This window comes from Colobus angolensis, unplaced genomic scaffold (genome assembly GCF_000951035.1).
Source record: "Colobus angolensis palliatus isolate OR3802 unplaced genomic scaffold, Cang.pa_1.0 Scaffold187, whole genome shotgun sequence".
Taxonomy (NCBI): Eukaryota; Metazoa; Chordata; class Mammalia; order Primates; family Cercopithecidae; genus Colobus; species Colobus angolensis.
The window spans coordinates 2,335,803-2,352,648 of NW_012115010.1; the positions used below are offsets into that span (position 1 = coordinate 2,335,803).

Consider the following 16,846-nt stretch of genomic DNA (forward strand, 5'->3'; position numbering starts at 1 on the left):
GTGGGGACCGGCCTCACCATGGTCCACCTTATAGCGCAGCTTCTGGATGGTGGCCAGGTTTCCACTGATGCGGTACAGCCCGTCGATGTCCAGCCCTGGGGCAGAGGGAGGCGCTGATCCCAGGTTCGGGGGTGGGGGTAGGGTGGGGCTACGGGTCCCTGCTATGATTCCCAGTCGGGGCACTCCGTACTTTCCTCCTGGACCCTGCTTCCATCCAGGGGTCTTCAGCCTGCGGTCCTGGCAGGAGACCTGCGGGCACCCCAATGCCTGCCTCCCTCACCCCCACAGCGCACGTACCGCGGGCCTCGACGGCGCGGATGCACTGCTGCACAAAGCGTGGCACCCGGCTCCTCTCGCGCTCACACAGCGCGGCCAGCGCGCAGCCGAACACCTGGTCTAGGGGAGAAGCTCGTCAGTTCCCGTCCAGCCTGCGCCCCGTCCCAGTCCCCGGGTCCCTGCCCCCTGCAGGCCTCGGGTACCTTTGATGTAGCCCTTCTCCCGCAGCGACTGCAGTGTGGGCCGCCTCTGGAGAAACTTGCGGAGCTTGTACCGGACCTTGCTCAAGTCGCTCTCCAGGCCCCCGGGGCCCACGGCGGGCGCGGCTGCCGCGGGGGAGGGCAGGACTGAGTCAGGAAGCAGCGCCGGGGCAGGCCAGGCAGGCCCCAGCAATCATCATTCCCCAGGAGAGGTCTCCTGGGAGCCCCCAGCCCATCCTGCCTTGCGCACACCTGCATTCGGCCGCGTGTCCTCGTCTTTCTCCTGCCAGCTTCCCAGGCGCTCACTCGTCCCGAAGTCCACTCTGCTGCTCTCGCTTTCCTCCTCTGGGGGCAGCTCTGCGGACTGGATTCCCATAGCCTCAGAAAGGTGGGGCCTTGAGCCAGCTGCGGGTCCTTCCAGGATGGGGCAAGGGACCCGAAATGCACTCCCAACAGTCATGGCCTGGAGACCCTTAGCGAAGAGTCCTCTCTTCCCTTAACCAGGTTAACTCTCCTTATCTCCACCAGTGAGCCTGAGAACATTCACCTCCCTTGGCTGCGTGGAGCCCTTAAGGTGCAGAGACAGTCATCCTGTTCTCCCACACCCCTTCCTATCCTGGCAACCCCTACCCACCTGGAGCCTTCTTCCTCTGTTTTACTCAGTTTCTCTAACTAGGTCAGCATTCCTCAATACGTGGCTCCCAGTTCTGAGCCTGCACCTCCAGCTGTGGCTGGAGCTCTGCCAACAACTGTACCAATATCACCTCTCTGGCTCTGGATTCCTACCTCTATTAATACAGCCAAAAGCTGCACTCAATGTTGGCTCATAGGGAATTAAGGGTCAAAAAGCCCTGGGTCATTTCCAGGTCAGTAGTTGTCAGAAAGCCCCTGTCCTAGCTCTGCTTATGCAATTGGTATTTTGAGCCTTAAAAAAATGGTCGACTATTAAAATCAATCCTTTAACAACATTTTATCTGCTAGTTTCAGCCTGCCGTTGGTTGGCTTGCAGAGTATGTATTTGGCCTTCAGCTTCCCGTGAAATGGGAAATTCCTTTAGAATGTGCCCCTACCGTCACCTGGAGAGTCTTCCTGCAGCGCCAACCCCAGGGCTGGATTCACAGACTTACAGAAGGCAGTGTCTTCAGCAGCCTACCCTGCCATCCCTGCCATTAGTGGGGGACTGCATTTACATTACCCACTGGTACCTTAGAGCTCCCTAAGCCTGAGCAGAGGGCCCCACTCACAATGGCCACCACCTCCCCACCACCCCTAGAGGCTCTGGGCTCTGCTTACCAGCTCCTGGATGCCCTGAGCAATGGCCTTATGCCAGGTGCTGATGATAGCCTCCGAGTCATGCTGAATCAGGTACTCCGAGCCATCTCGGCTCCGCAGCTGGAGGGACACAAGTCACTGGGTCATCTCTGGTACCCTGGGTCTGCCCTGGGGGTAGGCACTCAGAGCTTAATGGAGCAAGGGCCTCACCCCAGGCCAAGTGTTGGATCTTCTGCCTCGCTTAAAGCAGTGGGTGACAGCATCTCTGTGTTACAGATGAGCAAACTGAGGCTCAGCAAGTTTTAGCTGCTTCTTCATGGGCACACAGCTAGTGAGTGATGAGCACAGAGCTGCATGGCTCAATTGTCTGGTACACTTTCCCTCCCCCATCCTGCCTCCCTGCAAACCACAGAACGTGGCAGGCCTCATGCAGAGCACTGGCCTGCAAACTAGGTGAAAGAAAATTCCTATGTGAGGCCAGGCACGGTGGCTCACACCTGTAATCCCAGCACTTTGGGAGGCCGAGGCAGGCTGATCACCTGAGGTCTGGAGTTCAAAACCAGCCTGGCCAACATGGTGAAACCCCATCTTTACTAAAAATACAAAAATTAGCCGGGCATGATGGTGGGCTCCTGTAATTCCAGCTACTTGGGAGGCTGAGGCAGAAGAATTGCTTGAACCCGGGAGGCGGAGGTTGCAGTGAGCTGAGATCACGCCACTGCACTTCAGCCCGGGCGACAGAGCAAGACTGCATCTCAAAACAAAACAAAACAAAAAACCCAGAAACTTCCTATGTTGAGACCCCTGTCTACTAGAAGCAACAGTGAAAATAGGGAGCGAGGATTTGAAAGCAGATCGTGGCTGATCCCAGAGAAAGCAAGGTCTCCCCTTGCCCCTCCCCATACACACACTGAGGACTCAGAAACGTTGTCCCACCTTCTGCAGCCAGGAGTTCCCACCACTTCCCACACTCCAGCCTGGGCAGCACATCTTCTGTTAGCCCACTTCATCGTGAAGAATAAATTAAACAAAACACCAGATGGAAACTTGCCACCGCAGGACTGATGCTCAAAGCCCTCTCTGAGTTGGATGGCAGCTTAGATGGATCCCTCATCAGCCTCTGGCTCTGAGGACCCAGTGTTTCAGGTTAACGTGAATGTTTAGCTGCAACAGCTCACACCAACCCTGCCCTTTCGATTCAGTGAGAGTCAGAGACAACAGAAACTGTCTCAGACCCCAGGACACAACTTCTAGAATTAGAGTGGACTGTCTTTGGCTGTCCTTTAAAACTTATACTTGAAGACTATTTAAACTGCTTTTTAAAATAAAAAGAGGCTGGGCACGGTGGCTCATGCCTGTAATCCCAGTACTTTGGGAGGCTGAGGCGGGCAGATCATGAGGTCAGGAGATTGAGACCATCCTGGCTAACACGGTGAAACCCTGCCTCTACCAAAAACACAAAAAATTAGCTGGGCCTGGTGGCATGCACCTGTAGTCCCAGCTACTCAGGAGGCTGAGGCAGGAGAATCGCTTGAACCTGGGAGGCAGAGGCTGCAGTGAGCCGAGATTGCGCCACTGCACTCCAGCCAGGGCGACAGAACAAGACTCTGTCTCAAAAAAACAGAAAGAAAAGAAAAGAAAATGGCATATCGCATCCCCTAGCCCTCCCCTGCAAAGGATAGAAAACCTTCAAGAGGCAGATAACACAGCCTCACTCTAATCAAAGCAGACAAGAGCCCTGCTCAAGATTACCTCAGAGAATGGCTTGACAACACTTCTAAAACAATAGCCATGATTTTTGGCAGCTCTCTCAAAACATAATCAGTTCACATTTGCAAGTTTCATATAGAAGGCAAAGCTGTATCATTACATAGCAATGTATTTCACAAAATATTCACCCCCAGCCATGCCCATAATCCTAGTGCTTTAGAAGGGCAAGGTGGGAGGAGTCCCTGAGACCAGGAGTTCAAGCCTAGGCGATATAGTGAGACTCTATGTCTAGAAAAAAATTTAAAAATTAGCCAGGCTTGCTGGTGTGCACCTATACTTACAGCTACTCAAGAGGCTGAAGCGGCAGCATCACTTGAGCCCAGGAGTTGGAAGCTGCAGTGAGCTACGATCAGGCCACTGCACTCCAGCCTGGGCAACACAATAAGACCCTATCTCTAAGAACAAACAAATTAACAAAATATTTATCCTGCTGACTGCACAGGCAAATGCTAGCAGCTTTCAGGGGACTGTTGCTGAAGTTTTCTCTGACTTTGGGGTGACTAGGAAGACCTGCTATGAAAATTTCCTGGGTCCAACAAAGCTATCCATCCTGAATGATATAAAATTTGGGGCTGTCTCTTGAGGAAAACCCTGGAGCTGCCTACAGGCCACCCTGCATGGAGGGAGGATGGCCAGCAGTCAACCAGGAGGCAGGGGCTCGTGATTTCCACTCAGGCCTGCCCACCTTCCCACTGGCCTGAGCAGCACCTGCCTTCCAGTCCTTGCCAGCAAAGACAACTCAGAAAGCCCTATTCTTTAACTTTCATCAAAAGCCCATCAGTGAAGACCTTCATCGAGAACTGTTTGAAGGATATCCCTAGCCCTCAAAGTAAGGGGAGAAACATGCCTAGCAAAGGTGATGTCTCAGACCGGGCATGGTGGCTCATGGCTGTAATCCCAACACTTTGGGAAGCCAAGGTGGGTAGATTACCTGAGGCCAGTAGTTTGAGACCATCCTGGCCAACATGGTGAAACCCTGTCTTTACTAAATACAAAAAAATTAGCTGGGTGTGGTGGCAGGTGCCTGTAGTCCCAGCTACTCGGGAGGCTGAGGCAGGAGAATCACCTGAACCCAAGAGGCAGAGGTTGCAGTGAGCCAAGATTGTGCCACTGCACTCCAGCCTGGGCAACACAGTGAGACTCTGTCTCAAATAATAATAATAATAATAATAATAAAGGTGATGTCACTCCTCAATTGAACACCATGGCAGATATTGTTAGTTGATCACAGAACTCTACCCTGCCAAGCCCAGAGAAGGCTTCAGAATTCTTCTCAAGAAGGTTCCAGGCGGCTGGGCGCAGTGGTTCATGCCTGTAATCCCAGCACTTTGGTAAGCTGAGGCGGGTGGATCACGAGGTCAGGAGATCGAGACCATCCTGGCTAACACAGTGAAACTCCATCTCTACTAAAAATACAAAAAATTAGCTGGGCATGGTGGTGGGCGCCTGTAGTCCCAGATACTTGGGAGGCTGAGGCAGGAGAATGGCATGAGCTCGGGAGGCGGAGCTTGCAGTGAGCCGAGATGGTGCCACTGCACTCCAGCCTGGGTGACAGAGCAAGACCCTGTCTCAAAAAAAAAAAAAAAAAAAAAAAGGAAGGCTCCAGGCTGGGCACCATGGCTCACACCTGTAATCTCAACCCTTTGGGAGGCTGAGGCTGGAGGATCACTTGAGGCCATAAGTTTGAGACCTGCCTGGCCAACATAGTGAGACCCCATCTCTCTAAAGACTAAAATTAGCCAGATGTGATGGAATGCACCTGTAGTCCTAGTTACTTGGAAGCCTTAGGTGGGAGGATCACTTGAGCCCAGGGGCTTGTGGCTTTAGTGAGCTATGACCGTGCCACTGCACTTCAGGCTGGGCAACAGAGCAAGACCTTGTCTCTAAAAACAAAAACAAAAAATAAAAACAAAAACAAAACCCCACAAGACTCCAGACCTACTCATCAGAGTAGCTCATGAGATGAAACCAGTTTTCCAACTTTGCTTTGTAGATATCCTGGCTCTAGAACTGAATGGAGCTTGGTGAATAATCACGAAACGACGCACTCAGGTTCCTTGCAGAATTGCTTTGTCTGAGCTCAGACATGAGGTCATACTCTTGGCCTTATCATAATGATGCTACCTGAAGCAGCCCCAGATCTTGAATTAAACCTCCCTGGAGCTGTTTTGCAGGGTACCTGCCGCGTGCTTCTAGATCCCATCTTCATGGAGCTACACACAAGAAATTTAAGAGTGAAGGCTTAGGAAAAACCTTTGATTCCCTCAACATCTAGGTGGGTTTTATTATTTTTTCAACAACAAAGAGACATGCACCTGATAGCCCTTCTCTTTTCACCTCACGTAGCAGCAAAGTCAGAGCTAAATTTTCTTCAGTAACCACCACCTTAGTACATCATCTCCCCCTAATTCCTCTCCATCTTGAGTCCCATCTCTTACTTGTTTTCTGTGGTCCTGGCTTTTCAGTGAATTTGCCAGTTCACCACATGTGTTTCTGTTGTGAACTGCCTCAAACCTTCTAGGGACTGAGGTCAGGGTAAGAGTAGTTTACAAACAAGACAACATGTGGACAGTGAAGGGTGTGGCACTGGGAGTACCCTTCCTGGGTCTTCTCTCCCTTCCTGAGGGGGTAGCCTGGTAGTCTTCTCCACTGCCCCAGTTTACTCACTGGGGATGCAGTCCAGTCAGAAATGGGGCAGGGAAGGGGACCTGGGGAGAAAGAGGTTTCCCAACCAGGCCTGTCACAGTAAGCAGCCAAGGACACGGAGCCTCCTGTCTCTCTCAGGCTGGGATGAGGGCTGCCATTCTAGGCAAGAGAATTTCCTCTCCCAGAGGCACTACTCCTCACCACCCTCCAGGGCAAGGATTATTATTAACTCAACTCCTGGAGAGGGAACTGCAGAATCTGTGATGTTAGAAACACAGGACAGGTCCCCTGGGGTTGGGGGGCAGCATTGGCCTTGAGCCCCGAGAATTGGTAGCCCCAATTCCTCCCCGGTCCTCCTTCTTGGGGCTTGCCTACAGTAAGGATCCCAGAGCACTGCCAACAACTGCACCAATATCACCTCTCTGGCTCTGGATTCCTACCTCTATTAATACAGCCAAAAGCTGCACTCAATGTTGGCTCATAGGGAATTAAGGGTCAAAAACCCCCAGGTCATTTCCAGGTCAACAGTTGTCAGAGGGCTGACAGGCATCACTAAGCCCCTTCCCTCCTTCTCCCCACCCTGGCTACTTACCTCCAGCACATTCTTCCTACTGGATTTGTCTTTGGGGGCCCAGGAGAGAGTGGCCCCCCTCAGCTCCACTGTGTACTCGGGGGTGGAAAACTTGGAAGGCTGCCTCTGTGGGAGAGGGAGGAAGGTCACAGGGAGCCCTCAGCTCAGACATGTCTGCTGTGGCACTCTGACCCTATGAATAGGATGGGGTCTATGGCATGGCCAGGAAACAACTCTGGGGAAAAGAGCCCCAAGGGTTCCTGAACCCAGACCCTGATGCTTCTTAACCACAGAGCCTGCTGGCTGGCCTGTCCACTGCTGTCCACCCATCCAGGGGAGGACAGGAAAGGAGCACAGTCTGCATCCCTGCAAGCAGGTATGCCCGCCCCCAGCCTCCCTGCCCTCCAGACTGGAGCTGGCCACCCTCAAGACTGTTCCCCATCTCCAGTGGGCTAAAACTACTTGTCTTGGAGTGAAGCTGCCAGCATCACCCCCTTCCTGCCAAGGCCCAGCTCCTCTGACACTCATGGACCACTCTCTCAGACATCGTCATCTCCAAGCCAGATTAGATAGAGCAGATGGGGGCTGGGCATGTGGCTCACGTCTGTAATCCCAGCACTTTGGGATGCCGAGGTGGGCGGATCACCTGAGGTCAAGAGACCAAGACCAGACTGGCTAACATAGTGAAACCCCATCTCTACTAAAAACACAAAAATTAGCCAGGCATGGAGGCACATGCCTGTAGTCCTAGCTACTCAAGAGGCTGAGGCAGGAGAACTCAGGAGGCAGAAGTTGCAGTGAGTCGAGATTACACCACTGCACTCCAGCCTGGGCAACATAGCGAGACTCTGTCTCAAAAATAAATAAATAAATAAATAAATAAAAGCAGATGGGGTGGTCCCTGCCCTGAGGGCCTGGCCTTACCAGGCCGCCTGCAGCTGAGGTCTTTGAGTCCTTGAAGAATGTCAGGACGCCACCCTCCAGCACAGTCCAGGAGGCACTCCAGTGCTTCTTCCTAGGTGGGGGTGGGGAAGTAGGGGTGGCAGAACTTAGATTTGGTCCTGGGTTGAGGGCCCTCCTACCCCAGGAACAAGTCAGAGCTTAGGAACACAGGCTAGGGCACCCCACTATGAGGGTTAGAATCCCGACTCTAACACCTAGCAGCCAAGGGACCTTGAGCAAATCACTTTATCTCTCAGTGTCTCACATCCACAGAGGACCACTCACAAAGTTGTTGTGAGGATTAACAAGAGCCTGGCGTATAGGAAGTGCTCAGTGAACATCATCAAGGCCCACCCTGCCCCCGCCTGGGTGTAGATGGGCTCTCACCGGAGCCGCTTTCCCTTTTCTGCTGTCTTGGTGCGATGGAGCACCCCTGCCTTGTCCAACGTCTTGGTCTAAGAGAGAAAAGAGAGAGAAGGTGCAAGAGTGGGTAGTTAAGGGGTGAGCTATGGGGAGTAGAGGCTGGTCACCTGCTCAGCTGCCACTCTCTATGGTCTGAGCCCATGGCCCCACTGAACCCTCCTCGCCAGCCCCACCACCTGGCTGGGGGTAGGGGGTGATGCCTACCCTCACAGCAGCTGTGGCAGGACAGACTTCCTCCCAGCTCCCAACCTCATCCAGCTCTGCAGGGACCTATGGGGAAGACAGATATGTCCCGCCCAGTCCCTCCTCCCAGACCTCCAGAAGCCCCCCAATGCTACTGTGGTGGTCCTGCCAGGACCTCAATGGCTCCTCCCCTACCTTCTCCTCTGGAGGGCTGGCCTGGGCTGGGGTGTCATCATCCTGGCTGGATTTATGGATGCTTCGAGGGGCAGGGACAGGGACCTGGGGAGAAAGACACAGTCGTATGTGATCTCTTCCTCTCTCCCCAGCACCCCCCTTTCCCCAGGTTGTTACCTGGGGCAGCTCCCATCGAACGGAGGAGTCCTCTGGATTGTAGAAGTATGGCTTCCCGTGAGGGTCCTCCAGCCTCACCCACTGCGGGGAGAGGAACGGTCAGGGCCTCCCGCCCCGCTCATGAGAAGGGAGGAAAAGGTGCCCTCCAACCAGGTTCCAAGACAGCACCAGGGAGTCTGGAGGGGCAGGTGCAGGTGATGCGTTTGACAGGTTTAGGCTCTGTGTGGGAGCTACAATTTAGAGCACTCAGGCGACCTATTAGTGAGGAAGGTTGTGGGGAGGACTCCGAGGCTGGCCAGGTCCATCTGCCCGCTTCGCCTACCTGCTCCTGGGTGAAGTGGTTGGTGTAGAGCATCTGCTTGTCCTGGCTGATATGACAAGACCAGCCGGGGGGTGTGGTCAAGGGAGAGGTGGGGCCGGGCTCACCGAAGGAGCCCACGGGAGAATAGTCCTCCTCGGGGTAACTGGTCAGTGACTCGGGGTAGTCCGTCTCAGGGGTGGGGGGCTGCGGGGAACAGAAGGTAGAGTCAGAGGCTCTGATGGCCAGTACTGCCCGCTAGCCCTGCCGTTTTGGACCAGGCCCACCCCCTTGCCCTCTGGTCCCTGGAGCTGTGGGAGCAGGAGGTAGAGTCAGAGATACTCAGAGGTAGCTCCGCCCACCCTGGCCCCGCCCCTCACCCTCTGGTCCCTGAGGCTGTGGGAGCAGAAGGCGTCAGAGGCACTCAGAGGTAGCCCCGCCCACTCCAGCCCTGCCCCAACCCTGTGCTCCCGCGTCTATAAAACGGAGGCGGGGTCAGAAGTGCTTAGAGGTAGTCCCGCCCACTCCAGGCACGCCCTTCACGGCGGGGTCCCTGGGTCTGTGGGAGCAGGAGAAGGAGTCAAAGGCTTTCAGAGGTAGCCCTGCCCACCCATCACCACCCCTCACCCGCGTGTCCCTGGGTCTCTGGGAGCAGGAGGCAGGATCAGAGCAGCTCAGAGGTAGACCCGCCCACTCTGGCCCCGCCCCTCACCCGCGGGTCCCCGGGGCTGCCAGGGCTCAGGCCCGGCTGCATCTCGAACTCCTCCTCGGGCTCGTTCTCGGCCTCGTCCTCCCAGGCCGTCTCGCCCGTCAGCGGGTTGTAGAAGAACACTCTGCGGCTCTCCTCATCCCAGTACTGGCCCCACTCGGTCTCGAGGCTCACGTGGCTGTCCACCGAGGCAGGGGAGGTGGCTGGGCTGGCGGCACCCTCGGCAGCCTCAAAGGGCGACTCCCAGGTGGTAACTCCCGTGTCTGGATTGTAGTAGTAGGGGCGCCCGGTGCCCGCGTCCGTGTGCGTCTCCCACACTGGGCTGGGGAGGGGGACCGCAGTGGTGCTTGGCGAAGTGGCCCGGGGCTGCCTCTCTATGTTCGCGTACACGGGCTCCGGGGGGTCGTCCACCTGTGGGAGGAAAAAGGAGGAATTTTGTGTTTTCAGAAACCTTCCAAAATGCTAACAGAGGTCCCCTCTGGGCAGTGCGATTATAGGGGTTTGTTTTTGTTTTATTTTCTTTAAACTTTTCTGCAGCCTCAAAATTTTGTACAACGAAGCTTTTTAAAAATCACAGTTCTTCTGTTGACTGTGACAACATCACTAATATGTAAACTCCTTGAAAGGGGAAGCGCCTGTTTGAAGTGGCCTCTCCCTGAGCTTTAGCCCCTTGGGCGACCTTTGAAAAGTCACACTACCTCTCTGCCTCAGTTTCCTGGGTGTAAAATGTCTGCTCTGCCTACTCCGGAAATTGTAGTGAAGAGTGAATGAGGAAATGCTCTTGAAAATGCTTTGTGAAGTATTCAGTGCCCCAGATGGCTGGGTCAGTTACATTAATTTTATTTATCAATAATAATAAAATATTGATAACCCAGTTCTCACAACTGTGTACTCACAGAGGCAAGTCAGAGGTTGGGCAGGAACTGAGAAGTGGCCTGGGGCATGCCCCTGTTTGTGGTGCCCATTCAGGGCCCTGCTGCATTCTTTTTTTGTTTTTTTGAGATGGGGTCTTGCTCTGTCGCCCAGGCTGGAGTGTGGTGGTGCAATCTCGGCTCACTATAACAGCCGCCTCCCGGGTTCAAGCTGCGTTCTTAAAGCCCCATGAAGAGTTCCCACCCCACTTCCCTCCCAGCCCAGAAAGCTCTGGGACTGGACTCAGTACCGTGTCTGGATTTGGGGACTGAACTTTTCAAGGTGAAGTTTGCAGGTGTCAGAACCAATTCCAGACAAGAGAGGGAGAGAGGACAGCCAGATGGGCTGGAGAATGGAGGGGCAAAGAGAGGTGAATCATATTCCAACACCCCAAAGGAGAGTGAGGGCAGCTGGGGGTTCAATCACATAGAACATAAACCTAGCCATACTTAAGCCTCCCAGAAGAGAGGCTCTCCTGACTCACACCTCAGAGGTCCCTGCGGGCTGCAGGGCAAAGTCTAAGCCCTTAACCAGGCACAAGAGACAGTCCCCTCACCAGCCTGTGCTTCCACTATTATTTCCTGCCACTCCTTGCCCCTTCCCTTGAACTTTAAACTCCAGTAGCACCAGTTGCTAGAGGTCCCCACCTTCCCTGCTGTGTTTCCTCCAGGCCTAGGCTCATTTGCAGCCTGCCCAAGCCCATCTCCACCCCTTTTTATGCCTGGCTGACTCCAATTCCTTCGTCAGGACTCAGCTCAGGTGCCAGGTTCCAGCCTTTTCCCAAGATTCCCGCCATCGCCATGCCCCCACATTCAGCCCAGCACCCTCAGCCCCACAGAGGGACACACGACTACATTCTCGAACCCCAGGCAGCAGTATGGCATTACTACTATTTTCTTTTCTTTTTTCTTTTTTTTTTGAGACAAAGTCTCTCTCTGTCATCCAGACTGGAGTAGAGTGGTGTGATCTCGGCTCACTGCAACCTCCGCTTCCCACGTTCAAGCGATTCTCGTGCCTCACCCTCCCAAGTAGTTGGGATTACAGGCATGCGCCGCCACACCTGGCTAATTTTTGTATTTTTAGTAGAGATGGGGTTTTGCCATGTTGGCCAGGCTAGTCTTGAACTCCTGACCTCAGGTGATCCACCCACCTCGGCCTCCCAAAGTGCTGGGATTACAGGCATGAGCCACCCGGCCGATTACTATTTTCTAAGCATACACAAAACTTCAGGGGAAAGCGGATTTTCACATTTCAATTTTTGTTTTCAGAAACTTTCCAAAATGCTAACAGAGGTCCCCTCTGAGTACTGTGATTATAGGGGTTTATTTTTGTTTTGTTTTCTTTGAACTTTCCTGCAGCCTCAAAATTTTGTACTACAAAACTTTCAAAAAATCACAGAAGTTCCTCTGCTGACTGTGACGCCATCACTAAGCTGTAAACTCCTCGAAAGAGGAAGCACCTGTTCAAGGTGGCCTCTCCCTGAGCCTTAGGCAGATGCCAAAAAGAAAAAAAAATTCATTTTTCACCAAACTGATGCTAAAAAAGCAAAGCAAACCAAGCCAAAACAACAAAAAGAATAAGGAAAAGAAGAACATTTGTTCACCCAACAAAGATTCGCCTGCTCAGCGCCAGGCACTGTTCGAAGCACGGGGAATGCAGCAGTGAAGAAAGGGACACAAATCCCTCCCCGGCAGAGCTGGCACTCAAGTGCACCTGTGTGTAAATGGCAGGGGTGATGAGTAAATGGACAGCATGTCAGTGCTGATCACTGCTAAGCAAGAAAGGAAAACACTGTCAAAGAAGAGGATGTTACAGGGTGCTGGTCCCCAGGCGCCCAGGGGTCAGAGAGAGCTGGGGATCCCAGCCCATCAGTTCTTCGCTCCTCTCCCCTTCCTCTAGGCTCCTGTGAGGCTGAGAGGGGACCCTCCACCCCACTTCTCCTTTCTCTACCCCCACCACAGCCCTGATGTGGCATCCTGTAGTCCAACCACAACAGGACTCTCACTGGCCCCCAACAGAAAAGGCATCCTCCCACCTCCATGCCTTTGCTCCAGCCGTTCCCTCAGCCTGGAATTCCCTTCTCTGGTTCTCTGCCTACCCAAATCCTGTGTCTCACGGTGCTCAGCTGACAAGCCTCTCCAGGGAGAGGCCAAACCTGCTGGCACTCTGCTCACTGCTCTGGTGGGGCCCAATGGCGTTCTGCCTTGGTGGGCAGCCAGTTGTCCAGCCATCTGCCCACCTCCTCTGCCCCAAAAGGCAGGATTTTCTTGAGAGCAAGACTAAGAATAATGTAGCTGATTCCATTTGCCGCCCAGCAGCTGGGCCAATGCCCTGAAGCACACAGCAGGTCTGCCACGAACACTTACTGCTTGAGTACACAAGTCTAACCCATGCCAAGTTTCAGCAACAAACACGCCTGACATGGCAGGAGAGCCTGGAATGAGTTGAGTTTTCTGAGGAGGAAGGTTGGAGCCACAGAAACCAGGAGACTCCTGGGGAGGGCAGGATGGAAGCAGCAGGGAGAGGAAGGCAGAGGAACCAGACACACCTGCCATCCTCCCAGCTGAACCCACTGGGGCAGGGGTTGAAAGGCCCCACCAGGGGTGGATGAGCCGATAAGGAGCAGGCTCTTTGGAGCAGGAGTTTCTACTTGGCAGGCTGTGGGCTGTGGCTCTGAGTCCCCAAGTAGTCCCAGGCCAGTGAGGCTGATGGGGTCTTCACACAAAGGAACATCCCCAGCAGGTACAGAGGAGATTTGGGAGGTAGACGTTTAGGTCCCCCCAGCACGACAGGGCTGTCACAAGGAAGAGAAGACATGGTATCACGCTGCAGGGGCAGAGCAGCATTCCTCTGAAGGAAGCATTCTGAGGACTGGGGCTGCCAGAGACACAGGCTGCTTCTGGAGGTAGTAGGGGACCCTTGCTGGAGGTGACTGAGCAGAGTCTACTCCCTGTTAGGGAAGCCACAGCCCTGTGGTGGGCGTTGAACTGCAGCATCCTTGAGGCCCCTTCAAACTCTAGAACTCTCTGCAGACCCCGCGCAGTGCTGAGCTAGAGATGCCTCCTCTCCTGGCAGAGCCTCAGCTGGGTTCTGACCAGCTCCTGGGACCAGGTGCAGTCACGCCCTCCACATCCTCTGGCCTTCAAGGAGTTACAGCAGCGCCTGCCGCTCCTACCCTCCTCCTTGCTCCCGTGCGTGGAGGCCCAGCAAGACCCAGATGCAGCTCATAAGCAGGGGCCTGACCACAGAGCCAAAGGCTCTTGGGCCACATCCTAGAGACAAGAAGTGGCCTTCCCACCCCAGGCCAGAGGAGGAGCCAAGAGGGACCTGGCTGTCAAGCTCCAGGCTGCCCAGCCCCCTGGCACTTCCTTACAGTGGTTCACCCCTTGTCTCCAGTTCTCTCCCCTGTCCACAAGCAGGTGGCAGTCCTGCCACTCTTGCCCCAAGCTGACCACCTCTTGGATGGGCAGGGCCTCTAAGAAAGAAAGAGAAAAGGAAGTATGAGCCCCAACTTCCAAGAGCCTCCCTGCTCTGAGCCCCAGCTCGCGCAGCTCCTAACAGGGCTTGGGGTAGAGGTCCACGGGGCACCCCTTGACCCCAGCGTCCCCTACCTGTGCCCGCAAGGCTCGACTTTGCCTCCTAGTCACTTTGGCGATCATGTCCACCATCCTGGCCCCTCCGAGCTGCCGGGACAGAGCCCTGGGAAGGTTTTGGGGGTGGAGCCCAGGGGGCACTACCCCAGTGCTGGCACAGGGCAACAGGGAAACAAGAAGTTGCCTCGAGATGGCGGGAGGCTGAGACTCCAGCCCATTTCCTGTCAGGGCTGCGGAAGTGTTGCTTGTGTTGGGGCGGGTCGGGTGGAGGGGCCTTAGGTTGGGGGTATTTTTATGCTTCTAGAAACACCGCTGGCTGCCCCACTCAGTGCTCTAATGATCAGTGAGCCGCATCCCAGGCCCAGACATAGCCATGGTGTGGGCTGCACAGGGGAAGATCACGGCCAGACCCAGGCACAGCACAAACTGCACAGAGAGAATCACAGCTGAGCCTGTGGGGGAGGGGCGCACTGCACAGACAGGGCGGGCAGAGGGGGTGCTGAGTGCTGGGGGCCTGGGCTGGCCTGGAGTGGCTCCTGGGGCGGAAACAGGACAATGAGTGGTTGTCCACTCCCTCTAGGCCCAGGGAGGGCGTAATGGGAAAGAGGAAGCGTGTGGGGGGAGGGGAAGGGTTCCCAAAGAGGAAGGGGTCTGGGCAGATGTGATATCACAGGGAGCTGGCGTCTGGACTGTGCCAGCCCCGAGGACGACAGGAAGAATTCTGACCACACCACTCTCTGCCCGCCTGAACACCTGGGTCTGTCTCCTCCAGACTCAGTCACCAAGATGCACGTGCCTTCCCCTGCCTGCATGCCCACATGGGCCCACTCCCACTTGCGTGTCCACATACATGTACAAGTATGCCCGTGCCTGTCCCCTCTTCTCTAAGGACCCAGAGAAGAGGGCCACCAGCTTCTTCCAGGAGGAAGACTAGATCTTCTCCCTGGCCTCTCTTCCCTTCACCTCCTCGTGTGCGGTGTTAGATCCCAGCCACATGCCCTGAGTGAGAAGTTGCAGCCCCTCCTCTGAGCCCATAGGCCCATCTTGTCTTCCCTCCTCCCTTAGAAGTGCTTCCTCTCCAGGCTTAAGGGTCAGGCAGCACTAAGCCCACCAGCCCACCCCTGCTGAAGGCCACCTCCCTTCCAGGTCAGGCTCTGACCCCCGCCCTCCCACTCTAGGCCTATTCTTCCTCCTCCGGCCCCCACCCTGGCTCTGTTTTTCTCCCCTGCCGTGTCCCTCAGCCCCTCCTCTCCTGTACCCATTGTGGGCTGGGGACAAGGACCCCAAGCAGAGCCAGGCACAGTGTGAATGTGGGGCATGAGACACTTGGAGAGATCACACTAGGAGTAAGACTGGGCCCCACGCTCTGCTCTGCCCGCAAAAGCTCTCGTACCAGTGTCCCATTCCCCGTGCCTGACTCAGAAGCCCAGACCCCAGGGGTAGACTAATCCCCTCCTCCCTACCAGGGCAGAGGACAGCAGGAATCACAGAAGGTTGGAGGCCTCATGCTTATCACACACCTGACCCATCTCTCTGTCCCCACCCTGAGGCTAGGGATGCGGACTCACACACACACACACACACACACCACACACACGTGTGCGTGCATATGACAGGTCACCAAGGGATATGCAACCAGGTTCCAGAGACAGGAAGAGCCTCTGTAAATTCTAGAGAGGCCAGAAACTCTGAGCCACCAGGGAGGAGCTGGGTGGGGAGGGGAGAGAAGAGGACAGGTGTGGAGCTCAGGCCCTCAGCACTGCCCTGCAGGTAGAATGGGGGGCAGGGACTCCCTGTGGCCAGGGCCAGGAGTGTCAGTGTCAGGGCTGGGACTGCAGAATGGGCAGCCAGCAACTCACCTGGCATCTCACCTGCTTCTCTTCCCCAGTAGGAAGCTGGGCCCCCACGATGGGGGTCTCCCAGGGAGCTCCAGCCCCAAACTATAGGGACTGAACAAACTCACACAGTTCCTGCCTGCTCTTGGCCACAGAAGTTGGCCCTCAGGCCCTGTCTGGGCTTCCCTTCCCCCAGCGAGAGGAGGTGATGACCACAGTGGCTCCCCAGTGGGGTCCGCCTCCCTCCACCACACCCTCATGCCTCTGAGAGGCACAAGGGGGAGGATCAGGAGAGGTTCTAGAACAAACCAGCTGCACAACACCCCTCCTCTCCCTGCTCTGACCTCACTCTTCCCTCCCAAACCCTCATAGGAAATGCTGGGGCAGAAGCAGGTGCACTAGGAAGATACAGTCCTCTGGGGCTAGAGGCAAAATGAACGCCTCCAAACCAGGATTTGGTCCAGGAACTGACTCAGGGGCTGGTGAGGGGACATGGCGTCCTTTGTTGACTCAGTGAGTGTGCTCTGTGCCACCCAGGCCAGGTGGAGGGGGAGCCGGAAAGAATGGTGATCTTTGCCTCAAGGAGCTCAGCCATGTCCACACGACAGGTGCCTCCCCCGAACACATGTTCTCCAGGACAGAAACTGGGTCTCCCCTTAACCATCCCGTCCTGACCCAGAGCTACATGTCCAGGGGCAGGATCAGGGGAGCTAGGGGTGACCCCACAGGGTCCTGGGCCTCAGGCCTCAGTAGGCTTTGGGGAGCCGTGCCTAGCCCAGCCCTCTGAGATTCTGATGGAAGTGGTTTGGGCTGGGACCTGGGGAAAGTGTTTAATTTGAAGCCTCCTTGGGTGATTTGACTGTGC

General features: G+C 55.2%; 1 protein-coding gene across 1 annotated transcript in view; it reads right to left on the reverse strand.

Moving 5' to 3' along the window:
- Positions 1 to 15,134, reverse strand: part of LOC105510417 (rho GTPase-activating protein 27-like) — a 51,796-nt gene extending 36,662 nt beyond the window's left edge. The window contains exons 1-13 of the mRNA XM_011940179.1: positions 14,165 to 15,134; positions 9,645 to 10,052; positions 8,957 to 9,139; positions 8,635 to 8,715; positions 8,479 to 8,562; positions 8,065 to 8,132; positions 7,660 to 7,750; positions 6,757 to 6,861; positions 1,770 to 1,868; positions 729 to 840; positions 480 to 602; positions 298 to 396; positions 9 to 95 (exon numbers count right to left, since the gene is read on the reverse strand). Of these exons, the coding sequence (XP_011795569.1) occupies positions 9 to 95; positions 298 to 396; positions 480 to 602; positions 729 to 840; positions 1,770 to 1,868; positions 6,757 to 6,861; positions 7,660 to 7,750; positions 8,065 to 8,132; positions 8,479 to 8,562; positions 8,635 to 8,715; positions 8,957 to 9,139; positions 9,645 to 10,052; positions 14,165 to 14,221 (1,597 nt within the window). The 5' untranslated portion in view covers positions 14,222 to 15,134. The remainder of the gene's footprint in view (positions 1 to 8; positions 96 to 297; positions 397 to 479; positions 603 to 728; positions 841 to 1,769; positions 1,869 to 6,756; positions 6,862 to 7,659; positions 7,751 to 8,064; positions 8,133 to 8,478; positions 8,563 to 8,634; positions 8,716 to 8,956; positions 9,140 to 9,644; positions 10,053 to 14,164) is intronic.
- Between the last annotated feature and the right edge of the window lie 1,712 nt (positions 15,135 to 16,846).